Source organism: Salmo trutta, chromosome 18, assembly GCF_901001165.1.
Source record: "Salmo trutta chromosome 18, fSalTru1.1, whole genome shotgun sequence".
Taxonomy (NCBI): Eukaryota; Metazoa; Chordata; class Actinopteri; order Salmoniformes; family Salmonidae; genus Salmo; species Salmo trutta.
This window is the reverse complement of record NC_042974.1, coordinates 45997216-46016739: the sequence shown is the minus strand read 5'-3', so window position 1 is coordinate 46016739 and position 19524 is coordinate 45997216. Positions and strand designations below refer to the sequence as shown.

The 19524-nt window shown below is 43.2% G+C and overlaps 2 protein-coding genes across 3 annotated transcripts; both read left to right on the top strand.

Annotated features, from left to right (window-relative positions):
- Positions 1-5340: 5340 nt before the first annotated feature.
- On the top strand, positions 5341-5838 carry LOC115152686 (toll-like receptor 4). The gene has a single exon (XM_029697423.1). The coding sequence runs from the start codon at positions 5341-5343 to the stop codon at positions 5836-5838; it is 498 nt and encodes a 165-aa protein (XP_029553283.1).
- Positions 5839-11516: 5678 nt separating this feature from the next.
- On the top strand, positions 11517-17734 carry LOC115153381 (zinc finger protein 883-like). Of its 2 annotated transcripts, none has more exons than XM_029698779.1 (2): positions 11517-11678; positions 13601-17734. In XM_029698779.1, exon 2 carries the CDS (start codon positions 13743-13745, stop codon positions 15396-15398), a length of 1656 nt encoding a protein of 551 aa, XP_029554639.1. In that variant the 5' UTR covers positions 11517-11678; positions 13601-13742; the 3' UTR covers positions 15399-17734. The 2 variants fall into 2 exon arrangements, with proteins under 2 accessions (XP_029554639.1, XP_029554640.1); XM_029698780.1 differs by lacking the exon at positions 11517-11678 and adding an exon at positions 11692-12633.
- Positions 17735-19524: the final 1790 nt, after the last annotated feature.

Genomic DNA, 19524 nt, shown 5'->3' with positions numbered 1-19524 from the left:
CCATTTGCACAACAGCATGTGAAATGTATTGTCAATCAGTGTTGCTTCCTAAGTGGACAGTTTGATTTCACAGAAGTGTGATTGACTTGGAGTTACATTGTGTGTATTTCCATCTCTGTCCATGAAACTGCTTGCATGTGGGGTGCACATTTTGGAACAGGATTTTCATCAAAATTGCATTTTGGAACATTAACACCGTTCTAGGCCTACCACCGTGTGCACATTGCTGCACTGAAAATGTGAAGAAATAATAGTTTATTAACATTTTAAGCAAAACATTCTGCTCTGTTACATCGCCTTATTAATTGATACCTCGTATACCTCAACTACACTGCTTTGATATGCATTCTGGGGATTAAGAAGTTATTATATGCGATGCCCACTGAAAAATAACTTCCACTACACCACCGAATAGGAGGGACTCCTTTCTAAAGGTTCTTCACCAGTTACTCCATCACACAGGCCTCATCACACAGGCCTGGGATTCTCTGCCTCTAACCCTTTTACAGGGGCTGAGTCACTGACTTACTGGTGTTCTTCCATGCCGTCCATGGGAGGGGTGCGTCACTTGAGTAGGTTGAGCCACTGACGTGGTCTTCCTGTCTGGGTTGGCGCCCCCCCCTTGGGTTGTGCCGTGGCAGACATCTTTGTGGGCTATACTCGGCCTTGTCTTCGGACGGTAAGTTGGTGGTTGTAGATATCCCTCTAGTGGTGTGGGGGCTGTGCTTTGGCAAAGTGGGTGGGGTTATATCCTGCCTGTTTGGCCCTGTCCGGGGGTATCATCGGATGGGGCCACAGTGTCTTCTGATCCCTCCTGTCTCAGCCTCCAGTATTTATGCTGCAGTAGTTTATGTGTCGGGGGGCTAGGGTCAGTCTGTTACATCTGGAGTATTCTCTTGTCTTATCCAGTGTCCTGTGTGAATGTAAATATGCTCTCTCTAATTCTCTCTTTCTTTCTTTCTTTCTTTCTTTCTCTCGGAGGACCTGAGCCCTAGGACTACCTGGCATGATGACTCCTTGCTGTCCCCAGTCCACCTGGCCATGCTGCTGCTCCAGTTTCAACTGTTCTGCCTGCGGCTACGGAACCCTGACCTGTTCACCGGACGTGCTTGTTGCACCCTCGACAATTACTATGATTATTATTATTTGACCATGCTGGTCATTTACGAACATTTTAACATCTTGACCATGTTCTGTTATAATATCCACCCGGCACAGCCAGAAGAGGACTGGCCACCCCTCATAGCCTGGTTCCTCTCTAGGTTTCTTCCTAGGTTTTTGGCCTTTCTCAGGAGTTTTTCCTAGGGAGTTTTTCCCAGCCACCGTGCTTCTTTCACATGCATTGCTTGCTGTTTGGGGTTTTAGGCTGGGTTTCTGTACAGCACTTTGAGATTTCAGCTGATGTACGAAGGGCTATATAAATAAATTTGATTTGATTTGATTTGATCCTTGCTGGAGTAGATCACAAAAGCATCGTAAGGGCATTCCTGCTGGCGTGAGACCTTGTAGCCTCTCAACAAAACACAGAAGCAATGCTGGTAGAACTGGAATTTGTAGGCCAATGCTGACAATGCCAGAATAAAAACCACAACAAAGATGGGTATCCCCAGCCTTGTAGTTAGCTACCCTTTGCCTGGTTAAGAAACACAAGCTGCTTTAAGAAATGAAAAACAATAGCAGCATTAAGTTTAATGGTTAAACAGCAGTCTAGCTATGTTTTACTATCCCTTGAGTACAGAACGTTTTTGGATTTGTAGTCTCGCTCAACCCTCCCACTTTCCCCACTGAATTTCATAGCCAGGTTCTGTAGCCAACATAAACCTATGAGCCTCTTTTCCTCAGAGAAAATGGCTTGATTCTAGCCATTACCGTTTAAGAGATATGACCCATAATACTGGTGCTACATTTTTTTCTATCATGCATTGACGGGCCGCCTTTTACATTCATAAAGATTATTGCAGGCCATTCTAAAACTAAGCTATTTGCGGACCGGACAGTTAACTACTTGCTTAGGCTTCACCTTGTTCAGTCATGTTACCTCATTAGCTATTTATAGCAAACAACCTGGGGTGCGTTCAGCAGGACCCAACTTTTTGGAATGTTCAGATAGAAATATGCTGTGTAGAACAAACATGCATCTCTTATTATGGATAAGGAGTAACGTTGGCTCTATTCATGTCATTTCTATCTGCAATGTTCAACAACGTTTTGCAACTGAACGTGGACCTGGTAACATTACCAGTAGCCTATATTTAAACATTTGGTGGCATAGAAAGAAAGGAAAATGGATAGCAAACCATTTACTCGACTTGTGACTCAACCATTGGTGACTCGGACTCGAACACAGGGGACTTAGGAATCGATTCGGACTCAAGGTTAAATGACTATACTACATCACTGGGTGAAACAGTCATTAGCTCCCGTTCTACTTTTGGACATCAATGTGGCTGTGTAATTCTGATAACAATAATAATGACAATGACGTGACCAAGTGACAGAGGTGCAACCCATACTAAACTCAGCAAAAAAAGAAACGTCCTCTCACTGTCAACTGTGTTTATTTTCAGCAAACTTAACATGTGTAAATATTTGTATGAACATAAGATTCAACAACTGAGACAAAAACTAAACAAGTTCCACAGACATGTGACTAACATAAATGGAATAATGTGTCCCTGAACAAAGGGGGGATCAAAAGTAACAGTCAGTATCTGGTGTGGCCACCAGCTGCATTAAGTACTGCAGTACATCTCCTCCTCATGGACTGCACCAGATTTGCCAGTTCTTGCTGTGAGTTGTTACCCCACTCTTCCACCAAGGCACCTGCAAGTTCCTGGACATTTCTGGGGGGAATGGCCCTAGCCCTCACCCTCCGATCCAACAGGTCCCAGACATGCTCAATGGGATTGAGATCCGGGCTCTTCGCTGGCCATGGCAGAACACTGACATTCCTGTCTTGCAGGAAATCACGCACAGAACGAGCAGGATGGATGGTGGCATTGTCATGCTGGAGGGTCATGTCAGGATGAGCCTGCAGGAAGGGTAACACATGAGGGAGGAGGATGTCTTCCCTGTAACACACAGCGTTGAGATTGCCACCTATTGCGGACAGTCTGAGCACTGATGGAGGGATTGTGCGTTCCTGGTGTAACTCGGGCAGTTGTTGTTGACATCCTGTACCTGTCCCGCAGGTGTGATGTTCGGATGTACCGATCCTATGCAGGTGTTGTTACACGTGGTCTGCCACTGCGAGGACGATCACCTGTCCGTCCTGTCTCCCTGTAGTGCTGTCTTAGGTGTCTCACAGTACGGACATTGCAATTTATTGCCCTGGTCACATCTGCAGTCCTCATGCCTCCTTGCAGCATGCCTAAGGCACATTTACGCAGATGAGCATGGACCCTGGGCATCTTTCTTTTGGTGTTTTTCAGAGTCAGTAGAAAGGCTTCTTTAGTGTCCTAAGTTTTCAGAACTGTGACCTCAATTGCCTACTGTTTGTAAGCTGTTAGTGTCTTAACAACTGTTCCACAGGTGCATGTTCATTAATTGTTTATGGTTCATTGGACAAGCATGGGAAACAGTGTTTAAACCCTTTACAATGAAGATCTGTGAAGTTATTTGAATTTTTACGAATTATCTTTGAAAGACAGGGTCCAGAAAAAGGGACGTTTCTTTTTTTTGTTGAGTTTATTTTGCCAATACTTTGCACCATCTCATGATCGTGCATCTCTCTCTGTAACGCCCTGGCCATAGAGAGGGGTTTTTTGTTCTTTATTTTGGTTAGGCCAGGGTGTTACATTGGGTGGGCGTTCTATGTTCCTTTCTCTATGTTTTTGTATTTCTTTGTTTTGGGCCGTGTGGCTCCCAATCAGGCACAGCTGAAGCTCGTTGTTGCTGATTGGGAGTCACACATAAGGAGCATGCTTTTCCTTTGGGTTTTGTGGGTAATTGTTTCTGTTAGTGTTTGCACCTGACAGGACTGTTTGGCTGTCAGTTTGCTCGTTTTGTATAGTGTTCTTTATTAAATTAATATCATGATGAACACTAACTCCGCTGCACCTTGGTCTACTCTCTCTCACGACAGCCCTTACACTCTCTCTGTGCTTGTGTGTGTCTGTTTGTGTTGTATGTAATGTGCAATATCTATGTAAGCTGAATTAGCAATTTACATGGCCAGATAATTGTTTCTTATATACACTGCTCAAAAAAATAAAGGGAACACTTAAACAACATAAGAAATGTGGAGAGGGGAGATCTAAAGATGCAACAACTATCATGGGTTGCTAATATGACTAGGATAATGCCTTTGGCTGCTAGTGTCGTAGGGTTTAGACCAAGACGCAGCGGGAAAATGTATACTCATCTTCTTTTATTAAAGGACAAAGAAGGAAAAACCAAAATAAACACGTATACAAAAAAACACGACGACAAAGAACAGGCCGGTAAGGCACAAAGCTATACACAGCAACAATCTCCCACAAAATCCCATGACAAAAACACTCCTAAATATAGGGCCTTCAATCAGAGGCAACGATAGACAGCTGCCTCCAATTGAAGGCCCCAATCCCCATTACCAAAACATAGAAATACAAACGACTAGACTGAACATAGAACTAAACTAACATAGAACAATAACTAAAACCCTGGACTAATAAATCAAATACCCCTCTACATAAACAACCACCCAGAACCATATAAACCAAATACCCCCTCTACATGAACACATACACAAACACACCCTGAACCACATAAAACAAATACCCCCTGCCACGTCCTGACCAAACTATAAGAACAAATAACCCCTTTACTGGTCAGGACGTGACAGCTAGACAATGAAAGAAAGTTGAAAGAAAACCAATAGAACAGGAGAATGCATATAAGAAAGTCTTTATAAGTAATTGACTCCACGTTTCTATGGTGGGACTTTGGCTAAAGACTACTTCAAAGCAAAATAAATGCCTCATATATGAAGTAAAACGTCCAAGTTTCAAACAATTTAAGGAACATAAAAAATATAGTGATGCTAATGATAGGCCTAACCAGATGGATGCTAATGATAGGCCTAACCAGATGGAAAGCTTTTCCCAAAAACCTTCTCAATTAAAAAAATTAATCTTAATTATTATTATTTGATTTTTCCCAGATCTCAAAAGTGGTCTCCTGATGTGGTTTAAGCATTGTTGTGGACTTACAACATCCAATGTTGTTGTTTCTATATTCAAAAATCTTATCTTTGAGAATGAAAACCTGAAATGTAAAAAAACAACAGTCAGCTTCAATTATCTGTTTCAACAGCAGGCCTACTATTAGCTCAGGTTGACCTGACTGTAAAAGACCAATATGGGATTCATCATTAGGTCATTCAGAGTGTCACTGTTTCTCATATCATTTTTCACACAGGGCGCCTTTCCTTCCTTTGGGATTTTTTTGGTACAATTTGAGTATACCCACTTCTCCAGGCACCACTACACCATTGCTCCCATTCAACTGTGCCTCCACGAGCGGGACTTTGAAGTGGGCAAGTCCACCACCTCCAACAACATAGACGAGGGCATTATGGGTAGCCGCAAGGTCATCATGGAAGTGTCGCACAACTTCACCAACAGCGCATGGTGTCGCTTTGAGTTTGAGGTGGCTCAGTCCTGGCTGGTGCTGAAGGGCAACCCTATCATCATCATCATCATCATACTGGAGGATGTGGAGAAGAGGACCAAGAAAATGTTTGCGTTCCACAAATACTTGAAGAAGAACACTTACCTGAAATGGAGGGACAACCCCATCAGCAGCATGAGATTCTGGATTCACCACAGGAAGGCTGTCATCTCAAAGACACGATAAACTGGTTCTGCATGTCATCATTTTGTGTGTCACATGCTCAGATATTGAGAAGTGAGTCTTTTAAGTTCCTAACCCTTTACTTAGGTTATACATTTAACATCAATGAATTTAATAATGACTTTTTTGATACAAAAGATTATTCAGTGATACAGTGCTTTATATCAGACTGCACTCACTGCAGTACTGCAAATGTGTACCTCAATTTTGTAATTTGTTGACTTGAGACAGTGATTGTAAAAAGGCATGACTGCAGCTTTTATTCTTCTCTACATATATTCATGTGGTCCATCTGCATTATTTCGAATAAACTCATGGGAATTTACAAACACTCTCCCTTTTGCACAGTTAACTACAGAATGCTGTTTTAATTCTCAGAGAACAGTTTGACTACCAGAGAAATATGAAGTCCATAATATAGGCCAAGCAGGAGGATGAGAATTGTGGAAATCATGCATCTTCCAGTTCTGTGAATGGCCTCATTGTCCTGGCACTGTAATACAAATGCTTCCATTTATAAGACAACGCCTGCAGTGAATGCATGCAAACACAGGGACGTCCGGAGTCATTGACACCAAGCCTATAGCTATAGGATTTCATCTATCAGATTGGTTGTTGTTTACAGGCAAGAATGTTGATGGTCTGAATCGTAAAGACTTCCATTGGAAAAAAAGTTCATGAAAAAGGCATCAAATTACATATCAGGGATACACAAAATCTGATTTTTTGTTTGACATGACTCGCCTACAGACAGCGGGCTCTAGCTGCTGATTTACCATAGACACACACATCAAGTGCCAAAAAATGTGTGTGCGAGAGAGATGATGTGTGACAGAGAACAACCCATTAGAGAGCTGGCCACCCCCGCAGAGAAGCCATCTTAAATCCTGACCAAAGTCTCAACACCACAGCAGAACAGCGCACCTCAGACCCTGACCATAGCCTCAACATCACAGCAGGACAGATAAATTAAGCCCAGGGGATCCCACCCCCTGTCAGCCCCCCGTAAGGCCTCCTGACAACCCCCCCACACCCACTGAGGACATACACAAGCCACATATTGTACTCCTTATGGACTCAAACAGGAAATATATTTTAAAAAATAACCCTTTTTCTCAAACACACTCACTAAACTCTGGTGTCCAAACACCCAGCGCGCCCTAGACCTTCTGTCTGAGGACCAACTAGGGTCACCCAGCCACATAATAATACACACAGGCACAAACGACCTGAAAGCACGTCAGAAAAGGGTGGCCACAGCACTGAAGGGAGTGATTGAAAAAGCTTCTTCTACTTTCCCTAGCGGACAAGTGGTTATCTCCACCCTGCTACCACAAAAAGACTTTCACCCTGCTACCATACAGCGGGTAAGCGCAAGTATTTCCCATGACTGTGCCTCAAAATCAAATGTTTACATGGCCCACCATTCCACCCTGGCCCTTACGACCAGGTCCACCTCTACAAGGCAGCAATCCCAACTTTTGCAAGGACCCTGAAGGAAGTCACCCTCAACTGCATCCCCAGCAACTCACACAGGAGCAAGAAATGGACACCCCTCCCAGACCAGCGAAACCCCCTCCCGAAGGACCTGCACCGAGAGAACCCACGCCAAGAGGACCTACACCCAGACCACAGCTTCACCAGCCACACACCCAACCAGCTGAGACCACCCCAAACAAACTCTGAACACACCATATATAGGCCCCCCCAGATAAGACCTATGCCCCTTCTGCCCCCCAATGCCCCCCGCCCCTGTAGCAAGGACCTCAACATGACAGCCGCACATATGCCCAAGCCGTGAGCAGAGAAACAGGCCAACCCCCACTAATGCACCCCAACCAAGCCCCATCCTGCGAACTAAGAGTTATGTAATGGCTTAAACCACACGAAAACAACACTAGACATAATGAACACAAAACCTTTAGTACCTCTTTCTGGAATATACAAGGTCTAAGGTCATCTGCCTTTGGCCTAAAGAGCAGGAACCCAGACTTCATCAAAGAAATTGGAAATACTGACATTGTCATCCTACAAGAAACATGGTATAGAGGAGACGGACCCACTCATTGCCCTCTAGGTTACAGAGAGCTGGTAGTCCCATCTACCAATCTACCAGGTGTGAAACAGGGAAGAGACTCAGGGGGTATGCTAATTTTGTATTGAGCAGACCTAACCCCACTCTATTAAATTAGTCAAAACAGGAACAATTTACATCTGGCTAGAAATTAATAACGAAATTATCTCACCAGAGAAAAATGTCCTCATGTGTGCTACCAATATCCCCCCAGTAGCATTCCCATACTTTAATGATGACAGCTTCTCCATCCTAGAGAGGGAGATCAACCATTTCCAGGCCCAGGGACATGTACTAGTCTGTGGCGCCCTAAATGGCAGAACTGGACAAGAACCTGACACTCTCAGCACACGGGAAACAAACACCTACCTGGAGGTGACAGTATTCCCTCCAAAATATGCCCCCCTAGACACAACTACGACAAAACAACCAACAAAAATGGGTCAAAACTCCTGCAGCTCTGTCGCACGCTGGGTCTGTACATAGTCAATGGTAGGCTTCGAGGAGACTCCTATGGTAGGTATACCGACAGCTCATCCCTTGGCAGTAGTACTGTATATTACTTCATCACTGAACTCAATCCAGAGTCTCTCAGAGCGTTCACAGTCAGACACCCCTATCAGATCACAGCAAAATCACAGTCTACCTGAATAGAGCAATACTCAATCATGAGGCATTAAAGCCAAAGGAACTGCACAATATTAAGAAATGCTATTGATGGAAGGAAAGTAGTGTAGAAACCTACCATAAAACAATTACGCCACAAGAAATTCAATCCTTTTTAGACAACTTCCTGGACAAAACATTTCACTGTTATAGTGAAGGTGTAAACTTGGCAGTAGAAAGCCTAAACAGTATATTTGAACTTTCAGCTTCCCTATCAAACATTTCAAGAAGACAACCTAAGTACACTAACAACAATGTCAAATTGTTTGATGAAGAATGTAAAAACCTAAGAAAGAAATTGAGAAACCTATCCAACCAAAAACATAGAGACTAAGAAAACCTGAGTCTACGCCTTCACTATGGTGAATCACTAAAACAATACAAAAATACACTACGGGGAAAAAAGGAACAGCACGTCAGAAATCAGCTCAATGTAACTGAAGAATCCATAGAATCTAATCACTTCTGGGAAAATTGGAAAACTCTAAACAAACAACAACACAAAGAGTTATCTATCTAAAACGGAGATACCAATCTTATACCAATCTTTTTGGTCTATAACAAAGAACAAATAGCAAAAACATATCCGTTATCAATTACAAATGTTAGAATCAGCTATTTAAGACTACCAGAACCTACTGGATTTTCCAATTACATTGAATGAACTACAGGACAAAATACAAATCCTTAAACCCAAAAAGGTGTTGATGGTATCCAACATGAAATGATAAAATATACAGACCACAAATTCCAATTGGCTATACTTAACTCTTTAACATCCTCCTCAGCTCTGGCATCTTCCCCAATATTTGGAACCAAGGACTGATAACCCCAATCCACAAAAGTGGAGACAAATTTGACCCCAATAACTTCCATGGGATATGTGTCAACAGCAACCTTGGGAAAATCCTCTGCATTATCATTAACAGCAGACTTGTACATTTCCTCAGTGAAAACAATGCACTGAGCAAATGTCAAATTGGCTTTTTACCAAATTACTGTACAACAGACCACATATTCACCCTGCACACCCTAATTGACAAACAAACAAACCAAAACAAAAGCAAAGTCTTCTCATGCTTTGTTGACTTTAAAAAAGTTTTGACTCAATTTGGCATGAGGGTCTGCTATACAAATTGATGGAAAGGGTGTTGGGGAAAAACATACGACATTATAAAATCCATGTACGCAAACAACAAGTGTGTGATTAAAATTGGCAAAAAAATACACACATTTCTTTCCACAGGGCCGTGGGATGAGACAGGAATGCAGCTTAAGCCCCACCTTCTTCAACATATATATCAATGAATTGGCGAGGGCACTATAACAGTCTGCAGCACCCGGCCTCCCCCTACTAGAATCTGAAGTCAAATATCTACTGGTGCTTCTGTCCCCAACCAAGGATGGCCTACAGCAGCACCTAGATCTTCTGCACAGATTCTGCCAGACCTGGACCCTGACAGTAAATCTCAGTAAGACAAAAATAATGTTGATCCAAAAAACATCCAGTTGCCAGGACCACAAATACAAATTCCATCTAGACACCATTGCCCTTGAGCACACAAAAAACTATACATACATCGGCCTAAACATCAGAGCCACAGGTAACTTCAACAAAGCTGTGAATGATCTGAGAGACAAGGCAAGAAGGGCCTTCTATGCCATCCAAAGGAACATAACATTTGACATACCAATTAGGATCTGGCTAAAAATGCTTGAATCAGTTTTAGAACCCATTACCTTTTATGGTTGTGAGGTCTGGGGTCCGCTCACCAACCAAGAATTCACAAAATGGGACAAACACCAAATTGAGACACCAAATTGAAAATATCCTCTGTGTACAATGTAAAACACCAAAGAATGCATGCTGAGCAGAATTAGGCCAATACCCGTTAATTATCAAAATCCAGAGAAGAGCCTTTAAATTCTACCACCACCTAAAAATAAGTGATTTACAAACCTTCCATAACAAAGCCATCACCTACAGAGAGATGAACCTGGAGAAGAGTTCCCTAAGCAAGCTGGTCCTGGGGCTCTGTTCACAAACACAAGCAGACCCCACAGAGCTCCAGGAAAGCAACACAATTAGACCCAACCAAATCGTGAGAAAACAAAAAGATAATTACTTGACACATTGGAAAGAATTAACAAAAAAAATAGTAAACTAGAATGCTATTTGGCCCTAAACAGAGAGTACACAGTGGCAGAATACCTGACCACTGTGACTGACACAAAATTAAGGAAAGCTTTGACTATGTACAGACTTGCTATTGAGAAAGGTTTTCGAAGGCAGACCTGGCTCTCAAGAGAAGACAGGCTATGTGCACACAAAATGAGGTGGAAAGTGATCTGCACTTCCTAAACTCCTGCCAAATGTATGACCATATTAGAGACACATATTTCCCTCAGATTACACAGATCCACAAATAATTAAAAAACAAATCCAATTTTGATAAACTCCCCTATCCATTGGGTGAAATACCACAGCCATCACAGCAGCAAGATTTGTGACCTGCTGACACAACAAAGGGGCAACCAGTGAAGAACAAACAACATTGTAAATACAACCCACATTTATGTTTATTTATTTTTCATTTTTTCCTTTCAGTATTTGCACATCGTTACAACACTCTATATAGACATAATATGACATTTGAAAAGCATATTATTATTGGAATATTTACTGTTCATTTTTTATTTAACTTTTGTTTATCCATTTCACTTGCTTTAGCAATGTAAACATATGTTCCCAATGCCAATGAAGCCCTTGAATTGAAATTGAACTGAGAGAGAAGGACAGATTAGAGGGGGGTAGTGAAGGCAATTTCGTAAATTTACAGTAGAGGCAGTCGGCATGTATTACTCCGGGGCTATAGGGGGCAGTCTTGATTTCATATGCCAAGCTACAACGCATTCGCCAATGCGCTCCAACGTTGTTGGCGCCAGAAGGAAGATCAGTGGCGCCAGCTCTACAGAAAGAGAGAGAGGAAGACATTGCAGACAGTCGCAGGCAGCAAGCATCAAGGAGCTAGCTATCGGTTGTGCAGAGCCCATAAACATTTTTTCATCACCTAGCTAGTTAACATAACCAGAAGACAAAAAGGTGGGTACCCACAGACTTACACGAATTAAGCTCCCAATCAGCTGTCGAGGTTGATTGTTTTGTTTATGTTGCGTATTAACAGGCTATACGATCAGGTGATCATTTTGTATTTAAAAAAAACATTTCAATTAATTTATAGATTCATTACTTTTGCACAAATTGAAAATATGCCACTATGATATCAATGATTCACCCCCAGTGATAGTACCAAGAAAATAACAGTCGGGCCAGGTACGGACTTAGTTATAGCTCGCTAGGAAGATAGCCGGCTAGTTAGCGTGAAGTCGCGGCTAAGTAGCCTGCTACCAGATTACGCTAGCGCGGTAGCTAGCGAAGCTAGGCCATATTGAATGGTGAAAATATACTCATGCAATGCTGTCTCATCTCGAGGACATATTTGGGTAACTTGATGCTCGAGCGTTCTCGATCTTTCAATACTTGGGTAAATTCAATTAACTGTAAATTATACAGGCATCTGTCTCGTGTTGTATTATTTCTAGGGCATTTGAGACGTGTTTTGTTATGCATTGTTGATTATATAAGATGGGGTCGCCTTTCCCGGGCTTTTTAGCGACGCGAACACTCCTCGCCCGGATAATGTTAGCCATCTTTGTTTCAGGTTGATTTATCGGATTATAGTGGAAACAATGCCCCGTCTGCACGTCGGTGTGGTATATTTGTGTTGTATACAAAATAGTTTTCTGCTGGTGTGGCTCAACTTACTTGAATATGGAATGTGCAGTGCTTTTTGAAACCCCCTTGTAGTTCTGAAATGCGCTGTGAAGGGCGGTACTTAGCGTAGTGGCAGCCATCTTATGCTTATCCCTGGCTAGCTGGAAAGTGGTGGTGTGGCAAAGACAAGATGGCCTGTTAAAACTGCGCACAAGCTCAGGGATAATTTCCGCATTCGTGATTGTGTTCCTAACCATTGAAAAATGACTTGGGTGCATATAAGGTTTGTTGCATGTTCGGGGGGAACTCTTGTTTTGTTGACCAAGACAAGCCAGCTAGTTGCCAGCTACTAAGCTAGTTAGCGCGCTATCTTGGCAAACATTAGCCGCTAACAATGCTGTGTCGTCGTTAAGTTGTTTTCCCCCTACCTTAGCCAGCTAACTAGCGGGCTAATGTTGGCTATGTAGCCAAGATGGTAAATGTTGTCTTCCGTTGGCTAGCTAACTAAACACTGCGTTTAAACTATTTTAATGCCATTTCAAATCATGTGTAAATAACTTGTGGCTTCTGTGAAGCCCGCGTGCATTGTCTTATCAAAAGCCCACGTGCAATGTCTTATGCAATGAATGACTGTGCAAGAACCGATGTCTGCCTAGATAGCCAGGTAGCCGCAGCTCTTGAGCTTAACTTGGGATAGCGATTTATAGCCATCTAATGAAGCGTTAAGATGCATTTGACCTATTTCAAATCACATGTTAATTGGTGACATGTATGTCCATTGTTAGAGGATGGCACATCCCCTTGGTCTCTGTTGCAGAATTAATACAAGTATTTTATCATATTTTGTGGTGTGTGTTGTTGCCCTTGGTCCTCCTGTCACTTGGCTAGTTAGCCGTAAATGTATTGCTAGTTGGTGGTCTTGGCTGGCTAGTTAGCTGGCTAATAACAACAAGTGTCATAGTGCAGAAGCTATGGCTCCATGGCGTTTTGGGTGTTTATGGGTTATATAGCACAAACATAATATTATTCTTCATAGCCAAGTTTTACACGCCAATCTCTGCAAAAAATATAAGTCCAAATATAATTTGTTTTAAGGAACACCAGCAGTCCTGTGCATAGTATCAGTAGCATTGAATATGCCCCATGGTGCTACTGTTCATTAGCATGGAAACACTTAGTTGAGATGTAAATGATAGCTCATTGTCACATCACTTAATCCTAGCTGTATATTGTATTTTCTCCCCTGACAGCCCTTTGTGACTGACTGCTGATCCAAGCACTACTACCAACCCGCTGTGCTCGCCATACTAAGTGGAGCTCTCTTACCCCCAAGTCCCTCTAAGCTTCTCGTCCAGCACAAAAACGGAGGTCGTCGGGCTGGAGTGTGTTCTCATGGCTGAGTCAGAGACTGAGTGTGACACACCCGGCCTTGACACGCTGGGGTCGGAGTGTGTCATCGCCCACAGCCAGGTTGACCTGCACTATGCGGCCGAGACTGAGATCATGACAGAGGAGAAACGCGGCCTGGAACTGGAGATCCACGGGGCCGACCTGGCCAAGATCGAAGGGCTCACCGCTGTGGCCTGTGTGGACGCCATCGTCACAGAGACGGACCACGACTACGTGACCAAGATGGACCACCATGGGGAGATCCAGTGCTTCACCATGGGGGGCGAGGGCAAGGGGGAGGCACTGCTGGGAGAGGTGCTGTTAAAAACTGAGACGGAGCATGTGGTCAAGGTGGAGTCGGACCACGTGGGCGGCGAGCTGACGGTGGAGTCCGAGAATGGCGTGGTGATCCACGAGGCTCACGGCCTGCAGTGCAACGAGTGCGGTGAGATCTTCGGCAGCATGGCCGACCTGCACCAGCACTTCGAGATCCACAAGGCCACCAACCCTTACATCTGCGTGCACTGCGGCGAGAGCTTCGCTGTGGAGTCGAGCCTCAAGCAGCACATGAAGATCCACATGAAAGAGAAAGCGTACGCCACCACAGGCGTGGAGATGGTGGGCAAGGGGGTGATCGACACTTTCAACCTCAAGTCTCACCAGATGATCCACAGCCCAGAGAAGCCCCACCGTTGCTCTGAGTGCGGCAAGAGCTTTGCGGCGGCCATCACCCTGCGGGAGCATATGAAGATGCACTCGGAGGACAAGCCATATAAGTGCACCCAGTGCAGAAAGAGCTTCATCCGCCGGCGCCACCTCAAGAAGCACCAGGAGCTCCACGCCAGGGAGAAGCCCTTCACCTGTTCCCAGTGCGGAAAGGGCTTCACCACGTCCTCCAACCTGAAGCAGCACCAGAGGACCCATGCAGGGGACAAGCCCCACCGCTGCACACAGTGCGGGAAGTGCTTTGCTGCTGCCTCCACCCTGCGGGAGCACCAGCGGATCCACTCTGGGGAGAAGCCCTACAAGTGCAACCAGTGCAGGAAGAGCTTCGTCCGCAAGCGCCACCTGAAGAAGCACCAGCAGGTCCACTCTGGTGGGAAACCCTACTCCTGCTCCCAGTGTGACAAGAGCTTTAACCACTCCTCTTCGCTCTCCCGGCACCACAAAGTCCACCTGGAGGCCCGCATCTACTCCTCTCCTCCCCAGGGCAAGGCCTTCTCCTATGGATCCACTATGAAGCAGCAGGCAAGACTGCACCAGGGGGGAGGCAGAGGTGCGGGGGACAAACCGTACAGCTGCAACCACTGTGACAAGGGCTTCAATCATTCCTCCTCCCTATCCCGCCACCAAAGAGTGCACTCAGAGGGGAAAAGCTACACCTGCGGCCACTGTGGGAAGAGGTTCAACCACTCCTCTTCCCTGTCCAGGCACCAGCGTGTTCACCAGGAGGAGAAGCAGCAGCAGCAGGTGCAGCAACAGGTGGTAGTGCAGCAACAGTACAGCGCTGTGCCCTCGACAAAGGGATTCCCCCACACCACCATCCTCAAACAGCGCATCCTGGCCAGCGAAAAGCCATACAGGTGCTCCCAGTGTGGTAAAGGCTTCAACCATTCATCCTCACTCTCCAGGCATCATAGGATCCACATAGACCAGTGAGCTTCTAGTACACACACTCAAACGTAGTCTCATACACACAGCCCTGGCTGACACCCGCCCCTGTGATGTTTCTGTTCTACCAATCGGTCCCGAGCTCCAGACATGACACGACTACAGCGAATAAAACCAGGCCAGCTCTAACAGTAAACAGTGTAGTTGTCAGGGGCAAGGAGTTTGTCTGTGTGGAGCAGTCAAAACAAATGGACAATGACACAAAAAAATATCATTTTTCAAGAGGAGGAAGAAATGATAAATACAAGTTCTTGCCTGAACTTAAAGGACTTATTATAACCCTTTACAGAGGAGCTGTTGACAAGTTCCTTGGACCTTTGAGATTAGTTTGTTTTCAATAAATTGTCTGATAGACGTTTTGAATGAGCCTGTAATTCTCATTTGTGATTGTGCTTAAACTTTTGCTCTGGAGCCCCTCTTTTTGATTGATTGTTTTAAAGAGTTAAAGTGATTTGATAATCTAGATCAGGTTTTCCTGAACTTGGTTCTGGACCGTTTTGGTTTTTGCCCTAGCACTACACATCTGATTCAAATTACATTTACATTTTAAGTCATTTAGCAGACGCTCTTATCCAGAGCGACTTACAAATAATCAAAGCCTGATGAGTTGGTTATTTGAATTGGATGTGTAGTGCTAGGGCAATAATCAAAACGTGCACTGGGGGGGCAGCAAAACCGTTTTGGAAACCCTGATCTACATGATAAAAATGTTACCTGACTAATGGAGAGAAACTCCTGTAGTTATTTAATTCATGCATAATACCCCCTTATCTTAGTGTGACCACTTACACACTTTACTCTGAGAATTCAAGTCATGATGTAACTAACTGGCCCGTATGGGGGCGTCTCACTGTATATGACTATATGGAGTGCTTTTCAGATCTAACATTTGAGGTCAATCTCCCACACTTGGCTACTGATGCAACTTGCTATCAAGTCATACTGTCTTGATGGCATAAATTAGCCATTTCACTATTATTATTTTTTGCGCCATCTTACCACCTCACCTGTAAACTCGTGAAAAAATATGAAATCCATGTAAATAATTGTTGATTTATCCTTTTTATATATCTGTATAGGTGGCTAGTGTGCAGTTTTGTTCCAGAAATAGGACTTTTTATTTATATAAAATTAGTAACATCCACAGTCTCCCCCCATCCGTTTTCCTTTTTATTCATTGTTTTAGGCTTTAGAGCTACCAGGAAATGTTGCTACTGCTCTCTTATGTACATACTGTCAAATCTCGGATCTGGGGCTCCATCCAGTGTGACGCAGCTCCATGTGTATCAGGTAAAGCGGATGGGAATGTACCTAGTGATGTGGTCATACAGCTGAATAGACTGGAGAGCAATACTGCCTCAAGCCATCATAGTATGGGATGCAATTAAGTCATGATAAGTGGACAAGATGCATCGCAAAAAAAAATAAAACCACCTGGTAGCTTTATTTGAAGTTGACTTGTGTCCTTTTTCATTGAGTCCCTATTGATTTCTGTGTTCCCGTACCAAATGTACATCGTTATTACAGAGACAATGGACTGGACTCAGACGTTCAAGTTATTTTTTGCTTTGGAGACTCATTCGATTATCAGTGTATAGAATTATAGTTAGCTTCATAGGTCTTCACTCAGATGAGAACTTCTATTGCGAATAGATTTATTGTGTATACTAATCTATACAACTACAGGACTAGGTTGCTTTACTGACAACACTTAATTTTGAAGTTCCAGTTTATTTTTTGTGTGCAAATTCCATGGGATTGAGCTTTCTATTTACTGTTCTGTGTATAAAAAAACATATATTTCAAACTTCTTTTTTTTATGGTTTGGGTCATTTTCAAAGGATAAAATAGATATGTTTTTATGGGAGGGAATGTTATTTTGATCAGTTTCTTTTCCCCCTTTTGAATTTGTTTTGCTTCAAACCATAGCATAGGCTTATTCCTTGGGTTAGATAGGTATAGGTGCCTTATTGCATGCTATGTAGAAATGTATGCTGAGCTGTCGACAACATACTAGTGTGGTTTTGACAACTCCTTTTTGTTATTCATACTAACTTACCCCAACATTTTAAGATGTCATTGCTTTCAGTCTTCTATGTATATAACCATGTGTTTACACACACCTCATTGTCATTTAATTTTTCTCTCCTGTCTTTGTTGATTGGCCTCAATGTAGGTTTTCTTATTGAAGCTGAATTAAGGAAAATACATGTCATTGATCCATATAGGGCTCTGCTTTCTGTAGAGGCCCCAGCCAGCCCCACCTTTCCCCCCAGATCTCTGAGTGGAACATGGACAAATAAAGGTTGACTGTCAACATCGCATCAACGGTTTCTTGTCTGATTCCTGATTCTGTCATTAAGTTTTTAAAAATGCTTGAAATTTGTTTCTAGCATTCATGATTAGCTAGTAGCTAGCGAACAACAAAATATCAGAAATATTGACAAAGCAATGGACAGAAATGACTCACGCTTGTAAAATAATCATTCTGCATCTATTTCTGTTGTAGTTAAATGCTTAAGTAGTTCCATCATGTTTCTGAATCCATCCATACTGACTACAGGCAGTAGAAAGTGGTACTTCCTGTTGTCTTGTTTTGTAGGCTAAGAATGGCCTTCAACTTTGCATCGTCTAATTCATGAAAACGTGGTCATATAAGATATATATTACAATGTATACGTGTTTCCGAGGGAATTAACTTACCATATGCCGGTTTCCAACGTATTTGATGGCCAAAAAGAAGTACGAATCCAAAAAGTTACATTAGAACTACTGAATGGACTACAACTTCCACCAGCTGTGTATGTCCCACTTTTAACGCCATGCCAGTCTACAAAAAATCATTTTGGGCATTTTCAAAAAGTACTGTTAGTAAAAACACAAAGTAATCTAATATAAAACAAATCAAACATCCTTTAAGTTCTCAACTCAAACAGGCAGGAGTCACGAGCACGCTAATGAGGCTGCAGGATGTCTTACTGCTTGAGCGTCAAATATTTTGATAAAAGGCATCTGGTATGAGCAAATCAGTACACAAATATAATTTCAGAAAGGCAAGCTTGGAGTTTGTAGCTAATTTGAATAACCGAGTGTATGCACGTCTCATTGGCTGAGCTGTATTTTCTCAAACCACTCTGTTATTTCCCCACAGGCCAAGGGGCACAGAAACCCTGCTTTTTAACATCCTTAATTCAATTTTTTTGGAAGGACATCTATTAAACCCATATTGTAATACATTTTTGGTAAATATTTCATTGAAATCTGGAACACGGGACAGATACTTTAAGAGCTGGATTCAATCTGTATCACAGAAGATCCACCTTAAAATGTGAAGGTAATTTCTGATTGGGCTGACATATGCAGCATTTACCTTGAATGCATTCCCCCGAATGTGGGAACATTGCCTTTAAATTTAAATTGCTTTAATGCATGGATCTTCCACCATTCTTCTGCTATAGGTTACAGATTTAATAATTAAAGAAAACGATAGCTGTTTGAATGTTAAATGACGAGACAGAGGCATTGATGCGAGTAACTCGTCTTGTTCAGTATATTGCAATTACATCCGGGTATCAAGCACACCGGTAAAACACTGGAGTTGCAGTAATTAACATTTACCAACAGATGGCATCACTGTGCCATCTTACACCCATAACATCTTCCCTTTTATAAAATAGGACACGAGCTGTCAATTCACTAACAAAACAAACCTAGTAGTAATTTCCCACATGAACAGTTTAAAAAAAAAATAATAATAATAATTTCAGTTAACAACTTAACACATTATGATACTCTCTTCACTTTTATCTCTGTCTGTCAACAATCCCTAATGGGAAACCTACAGATTAAGTATTTTTGATGGCTGGGACAGACGCCCTCAGCGTGAAAAGACAGGGGGCTTGTCTGCGTGGACTGCGGGTTCCCGCACAGGCGTGTCACCTGACTGTCTAAGGGGAGTATTGATGGGCGAGAGAGCGGCCGACCTGTGATCTCCTGGCTCTTCGCCCAGTGCCTCAGGCCCCATGTGACTTGCTGGGGTTCCGTCTTTTGTCATGCGACCCCTATGACCATCAGGGTTCTGAGTAGGTGCTGGCTCAGCAATCCGACCAAGTAG